Below are 7678 nucleotides of genomic sequence, written 5' to 3' on the forward strand. Positions count from 1 at the left end.
TTAAGATGCTTTGGGGGAATCCAGCCTTTATTCCTGGAGGTATAGGAGAGCAGGGCATGCAGGGATGTGGGGCCCATCTGTGACCTGTCTGCAGGTCCGGTGATGTATAGCTGTGGGCTGGACGGCCACCGCCAGGGCTGTGTGTTGCTGCTCAGTGTGCCATGGCACTCAGGGCACTTCAACCCCCAGTCCCTCCTTACAGGTACCCCGCAGCCCGCCACCGTGCGCTACTCATTTACTGCTACACTGGTTTTCATAATTAGCGCCGCAAGGCCTCATTAAATCTGCTCTAATGAATAAATATTGTATTTCATAGCCTGATTACCAGATCAGCTCAATGCTTGAGCGTTGTAAACAATTACTTCCCTAAATATTCATCACCCCAAAGTGGATGATCATTGGTATTTAATACAAGACTAGTATTTTCAAGTGCATCTTTATTATACTAATAATAGTTTTTGAAATGTTCCTTTTGGAGGGAAAAAAGGAAGAAACAAGAGTCGTTTGTTAGAAGTTGTTTTCTTACTGTAGCCTTAAAAAGTGTTAGTATCATATGATGATGATGTTATTTATGCACCATTTTATCAATGCAGTACAATACAAAAACCCTGAATAAATACAATCTTTGATTGTGAAGCTTATGTTTTTGGTGTTAATTCAACAGCATGGTCATTTTTAGCCATTTACCATAATTAGTGCTCTAATGAATTACATTATATTAAGAGGTATTCCAAATATAATGTTCTACTCATATAGTATATCTAAATGGGACTGATTGTTTTACAGATACTACAAATGTATCTAATAAACTGGTTATTCATTTTTGTATTCCTGGTCACATATGCAGTCATTATTTCACTGTTCTGTATTGTTGTGTCAATAATATTTTATTTTATTGTTTTGTTTCATTGTTGTGTAATTAACAAACACCAGATTCACAGACTTAATTGGGAATATACAGTAATGACAGAAGACTACTTATTAGATTTGTAAATCGACACAATTATTTGATTTCAAAATCTTACAAGCTAGTTTACAGAACAGTTAATCAGTGTTTTCACACACAAAGTCACTTGAAAGTGTGAGTAAGTAAATACCATTAAATGTCTCAATCACTTGACTGTAAGTGATTGAGGCCTTAATGACAAATTCAAACCTGAAAGAAGTAGTTTGACATTTTGGGAAATACTCTTTCTTGCTGAGAGTTAGATGAGAGGATTGATGCCACTCTCATGTTTGTGCCGTAAATATGTAGCTTGGAGCCAACTGCCAGGTAGCTTAGCTTAGCATAAAGACTGGAAACAGGGAAACAGCTAGCCTGGCTCTGTCCAGTGGTGACAAAATCAGCTTACAGCCTCCATACTCACTGATTAACACGTTATATTTCATTTGTTTCATCCACACAAAAAGTGTAAAAACATTTTTATAACATAACATTTTACGGGGGGTTATGAGCCAGAATATTTTTTGGCTGGGCAGTTTGCCAGGCAACCACGTGAGACTCCAGAAAGTCACTGAATGAGGCGCATTTTGTTAACTTTGGAGACTAGCTGGTTTTCACGTTTGCAGCCTTTATGCTAAGCTAAGCTAACCAGCTACATACTTATCGTACAGTCAGGAGAGTGGTATCAATCTTGTCACCTAACTCTCATCAAGAAAGCGAATAAGGCTAGGTACCTAGCTAACCTTTGACTGAAAACTACCCATATGACAAAAATATGGTTAATTTAATAAAAGATAATCACATCCTATTTAACAATATTCTGCATGCATTGTGTGATTATGGCTAATGTTAGACATCTTTAGCTCTACTCTCTTGTGTACATTTCTATTCAGCAATAGTCAGGACTCAGGTCAGTGACGGCGTGGCAGTAATGGAGGGGTGCTCCATTTGCGCCAAGGCATGGACAGTGACAGAAAACAACAACAAAGTTGAGGGTAAACAGTAATGTTGAAAGACTGACAGTCATCCTCCTCCAACACCACAAACCTTTCTAACACATATTCAGTCCCTGTAGCCATATTCTGAACATGTGACCCCTGAATCAGAAGAAGACAGGAACAGTGCTTTTACTTATTAGTGTGAACGCTGAGAAACTCCTCTCAGAGCCACTAAGACCAAGACAACAGGGGCATGAAGTCAGCCCACTCATAGGCTGCCACAGTGACATTATTTTACAGAACATTGTAAACTGTGTACTGTCTCTCTTAAATACTGTACTGATCATTTGGGTACTAATTTAATGTCCATCCCTGATTTTGAAACAATCAGATTGATAAAAAAAATAATCAACAATTCTGATTCACTAGTTTCCAACTTCTCTAGTGTGAGGATTTTAAATTGGATAACTTTGGATTTTAGAGCGCTGGTCAGGTGGACTGTAATGGGCATTTCATTTCAATATTTTAATACTTTATAAACTATACTATTAATCAACAGATTAGCTGACAATGAAAACAATTGGTATGTACTAAATTAACATCAGGATTGTGCAAGAGCAGTGTACATACTAGATGCTTTCCTTACACTTGAAATGATCAATTAATCACATTTTATTTCTGTAGTATTTTTAATGCAATTTAGTGCTGTTGTAAATTGTGATTATCTGACCTGTGACAGCCCCGTACAAGGATAGTGGCAAGATAACATTAGTCAGTGTTACTCTCTGAAGGAAAGCAAACTTACAGTAAACACTGACTGTAGCCAACATTGACGGGAACGTTAATAAACTTCCAGCCTTCAAGCTCCTTAAGATATTCAATCACCACCAGCATTCAGGATTTCTCCTCCATGTTTCAATAACAGTAATTACAGCTGCCACTGGTCTGGATAGAGTGATGGTCAAGTCAAAGAAAACTGATAACATGATTCTGCAGTGATTAACGCTTTAATGAAAATGTATAGTCAACCCAATGAGCACAAAGCTAGCATCAGACTTGGACGCTTTGTCTCTTTTCTGGTGCAGAGAATCAAACCACAAAGCATCACCATAACAGATGTTAACATTAACAGGTCAGCTTTACTCTTCCTGTTCGCAGTGCAGTGCCTGATAAATACAAGCAGCAGTAAGATAACCTCCACCTGCCATTACATTGAAGAAGAGATCTCAACCGTTGATTATTTTGAAACAGTATCATATAATCAGAGAACGTCCTGGTGCAGGTCGAATGAAGTACATTTCAAAGATGAACGACACAAAGGTTAATTCCATGTCATTTCGTGCAGAGTATTACACTTCTGAACAGAAAATGCAGGCCATAACTCTATTGCCACTTCAGTGGCACCTTCAACCATTCCTACTTAACAGTGTAAGGCAGAAAATGAGCCAAAGAGACTGGAGCAGAGCGAGAATGTGCTTTAACAGGATAAAATGATTTACAGGTATGAGATTCCCATTAGAGTGTGCTAATTGTTTCCACACCATTAGTGACAGTTATCTAATGAAGGATATTTAACCAGGCGCTGTAGTATATCACACAGTTCCTCTCGGGTTACTGAGAGGCAGTGGACCCCAGTCTATGTCCTTTCCACCTGCACCACCTCAGTAGCATGCAGATCATTGAGTCATTCCTACAGGACATCCCAACTAAAGCAAACAGTTGTTTTTTTTGTTTTGTTTTTTACATTTACTTTCAGCAGATTTACAAAAGGCTACACAACTTGTAAAAACACAAGCATACATTTGCAACAAGAAAGAAAAAAAAAAAAGAAAAAGGCACAAAAATGGATCCCTTTGAGGCACATTCATGTCTAAGTGGGCTGTGTGAAATCTATACATTTAAAACAATGTAAATACAGTAGATCACCTAAACAAACCTGAATTTTTAACGCAGTATGTAGAATGACTCAGCCATAAAAAAATAAGGGATTTTTTTTTTTTTTTTTTTTTTTTAAACACATGGGAATATGTACATCAATCATCTTAAAATATTTAAGATCACAGGGGGCTGTTAACAATTTATGGTTAAGACATAACCATATCATTTGTTTTTCTTAGTTTAGAATCAACCAGTCTTAATGTAAAGGGCTCAGCTCTTGAGAACAAGCAGGAAAAATGTGTGAGAACAAAAACAAAGTTTTAGGCTGGAGAGAACTGGTGTGTGTGCCTTCTCCAGATGTCAGTCAATGCTCAAAACGTATGTGAAATGTCACAAACAGGAACAATAATAGGCACTGTGTAATAATGCTCGACACACTATGAACAATGTTTGGACTGTGTGTGTGTGTGTGTGTGTGAGAGACACAGAACATGTCAGTCAGGCCCAGGATCAGCTGCTTCCTCAATACGTCACTCGCTACTCTCTTCCAGCTCCTTTTTCAAGCTGCAGTGAAGATAACAGAACCTTAGTGTTAAAAACAGACATTTAAAGAAAAATAAAAAATGTACATACAGGGTTCAAATGTTACAAATGCTCCAGTCACCTTTTCAGGTAGGCGTGCACGTTATCAAAGCCATGATATTTAGCCAGGTAGACCAACACTCCTGTAGCACAGCGGCCGTCTCGGGCCCGACAGAAGCTGCAGTTGCAGATCCCTCTGCATGGCGGGCACTGCCACTCCTACCAGGGACAATGAAATCAGTCAGACTTGCCAAACACTCACGATCAAATGTGATCAATACAATCTCGTATGTTTGTTAAGGTGCTCACCGGGTTCAGCAGAGCGTCTCGGACCTCCTCTCCGTAGCGGTTACGGAGACAGGGGCCGCAGAACTGACCCCTCACCCCGACACACTCTGGATTACGGCAGTTGGTTTTGGTGTCAATCGTTTTCTGGCGGCACTGGTGGCAAGTGGATCCCTGAAAAATAAAGAACATTTTTTTTCTTAAGCCAAAGGGCTTGACAAACAAATGCAGCATCTCAGCATCACAGTTAATGTGGGACCTACAGTGGAGCTGTTGTAGACTTTCTCCCGCACGTTGTGGCAGATGCTCTGCAGCTCGTCCTCGGTGACGTCCTCCACAGGCCGCACTACGTGAGGGATGGCCTTGGTACCATTGAAGGAACGGCGACGGGGCTGCACATGAAATACATGTTGTAAATGTGTTTAACATCTATACTGTATATATTAGGAGAATTTGATGCACAAACACAAAAGGTGATAAGACACGCAGACTGTGACGTCACTTACTGGCTCATCATATTCCTCATAGTAGCGGCTTTTGCGGACCAGGCTGAACTTGTCCTCGGGCTCCTCCTCTGGAGTTGGGCTGGGGGGTCCGTCCACCAGCGTGCGGGACCGCGTGTGGGGTCGAGACAAACGCTCTGGGTTTCTCCTACAAGCTCGTGGAGTTCCCATGGACCGCCGAGGTGCCTGTTGAGGCTGAAGAAGTTCAAATAGTACCAATTAATACAGAGTATTAAATAATAAAGAACCATGTGGACGGATTTAAATGTTTATCTTCACGTCAACTTACCATAGCGGATGCCGACATTGCCATCCGTCTTGGGAAGAGTCCGGGTACTTTGTTCAGCTCTGCCATGAGCTTTGCAAGCTAAAAATAAATAAATTATGAATGAATGGAGGCTGCCTAAAGTTCAGTTCGTACTACCAATTAATGTGAAACTAATACAGAAAATCATACCATTTCTTTGTTCTCCTTAATATTCAGGGCTCTCTTGTCCACGATGTTATCCTCTTGGTCAGAGTCCGAGTCCTGTACTGTAGTTTGATGGAGGGGTTCGGATGCAGGCCTCTTCTTGCTCGTCTTCTTGGTGGGGAATGTCATGGCAACCTTCAGGACGTTGGATCTGCGGCCTCGTCTCGGAGCTTCAGAGTCTACTTTCTGAAAGAAAATACAAGTTATGGTGAGAAAAAACGTTTGTGGTGTCTGATGAAGTTGTGAAATATGTGGCAATTGTAGAAATTGTATTTCATCTAAAAACTTACCATGGCCTTCATCTGACGGTTGATCACATTCTCCTCAAACCCGATGCATGCATCCTCCTCTGATGTAGCCTCAAACACCTTTGGTTTCTCAGCCATCCTCCTCGTCGGTCTTAAGCTGCCCCTCTAAACACAAACACGATCTTTAGTTACAGATGGTGTTGCAAAGACACACAAACCGCCATTTGATAGGAATAGTATTTTACTTTATAGTATCATACCGTTACCGTATTTGCAAAGCCTCCATCAGAGCCAAAGCTATCGCAGCTGTCGTCTGAGGAAGAAGAGGAGGTCTCCATGGGAACCAGAGGGACGCTGCGGAAGCTCCTCAAACTCATCCTGGTGGATGGAGGCTGGGCTGCCAGTTTCTATAAATGATAACAGGTAAGTTTATAAAACATGAGTGCCTTTTTTTATAACCAGCTACAGAAGCACACACCATACAGCCAGAAAGGTTTCTGTGTCTATACTCAATACAGTTCAAACTACACTGTTGACCTGCCACATGAGGATAGTAGAGAAGAGTCTGACAGTATCAGATCAGGTGGTGTAATTAATACTTCCAACAACTTCTGAATTAACATTTACTTAACTAACATTTGGATTTCTTTAAGTGATCATACTTGCTAGGCTTCAAATTGTTAAGGTAACGTTAGGGCTGCAAGTAACAATTACTTTTATTTTCAATTAATTCCTCAATTAATCGTTTGGTCGACAAATGCCTAAGTTGACACTGATGAAGTTTTTTGCTTTATTATGTTTTTCAATTAACATACATTTTCTGCCAACAGAAAACAATCTAACCTTAAATTATCTTACGGGACACGCCCCTGTTGACTAAATTAATCTAGCCAAATGTAGCTAACCTGGTCCTGCATGTTTCAATATAATTAACAAGATAACGTTAATGTTTCCGCCATCTTAACTTCTGTAAGTCAGGGGGCCATTAATTAGTTTGATACACAGTGATGATTGTTTGTCATGCCCAGTTTAGTGAAAGTTAGTAAACTTTGAAACTTAGGTTAGGTGGTGTAAACATTAGAGGAAATGTAAGATTTAAATAGTAACGTAACTGTTACATCGTGTTCATAAAAGGATGTTTTATTATCAATAAGATAACAAAACACACTGTTACTAATAATGGATTAAAATAAACAAACAGCTTCTCTTACCTGGGAGCGGGTGGCTGGCATTTTTTCTTTTAAAAGTCGTCCTAGATAAACAGAGACACACAAACACACCGTGCTGCAGCTCTGCAGTGAACAAAGCAGCTCCTGCAGCTGCAAGCTCAACTCTCTCTGTTCATTTCCCGCGCCACCGGAAAGTCCTGAAAGCTGTATAAAATGTAGTCACGTAGTTCAACAAAACTGTAAACTTTCTGTAAAACACAGGAGGCCAAATTCATAACCTAAACTCGTTATGAACATTTTAAAACGTGTTCGATATTTATTTGAACAGTCAAACTTCACAAACTAATATATTTATGAGGCATTTAGTGAGCGAGAGCGATGTGTCTTCCATGTACTTTGCCGTGGCGCGAATTTTTTTCCTTGACAATTTGCATGCAAGGCGGGTAAAATGTTGAGCTCTTTCCAACTTTTCAACTAGTAAACAGGGTCAAATTTCAAAAGATAAGGCAGTGTTCAGACTCGAGTTCAGCAGTCACTTTCACGTTGCAGCAGGCAGGACATATTCAGTAAGGTAATATATGAAACTGTTCAGACTTTATAATATTTCTGTTTCTGTTGCACTTTATGTGGGTTACAGATGATAAAGGGATTAAAAGAAGG

The 7678-nt window shown here is 40.0% G+C and overlaps 1 protein-coding gene across 1 annotated transcript; it reads right to left on the reverse strand.

The window, feature by feature from the left end:
• Positions 1-3914: 3914 nt before the first annotated feature.
• cdca7a (cell division cycle associated 7a) lies at positions 3915-7131 on the reverse strand. The gene is made up of 10 exons (XM_070915130.1): positions 7061-7131; positions 6116-6256; positions 5892-6014; positions 5587-5787; positions 5419-5496; positions 5124-5324; positions 4890-5018; positions 4651-4800; positions 4424-4560; positions 3915-4323 (listed from the first exon to the last, which is right to left on the reverse strand). The coding sequence occupies exons 1-10, from the start codon at positions 7079-7081 to the stop codon at positions 4290-4292; spliced, it is 1215 nt and encodes a 404-aa protein (XP_070771231.1). The 5' UTR covers positions 7082-7131; the 3' UTR covers positions 3915-4289.
• Between the last annotated feature and the right edge of the window lie 547 nt (positions 7132-7678).

The sequence above is a fragment of the Enoplosus armatus genome, chromosome 11, assembly GCF_043641665.1.
Source record: "Enoplosus armatus isolate fEnoArm2 chromosome 11, fEnoArm2.hap1, whole genome shotgun sequence".
In the NCBI taxonomy this organism is placed as follows: domain Eukaryota; kingdom Metazoa; phylum Chordata; class Actinopteri; order Centrarchiformes; family Enoplosidae; genus Enoplosus; species Enoplosus armatus.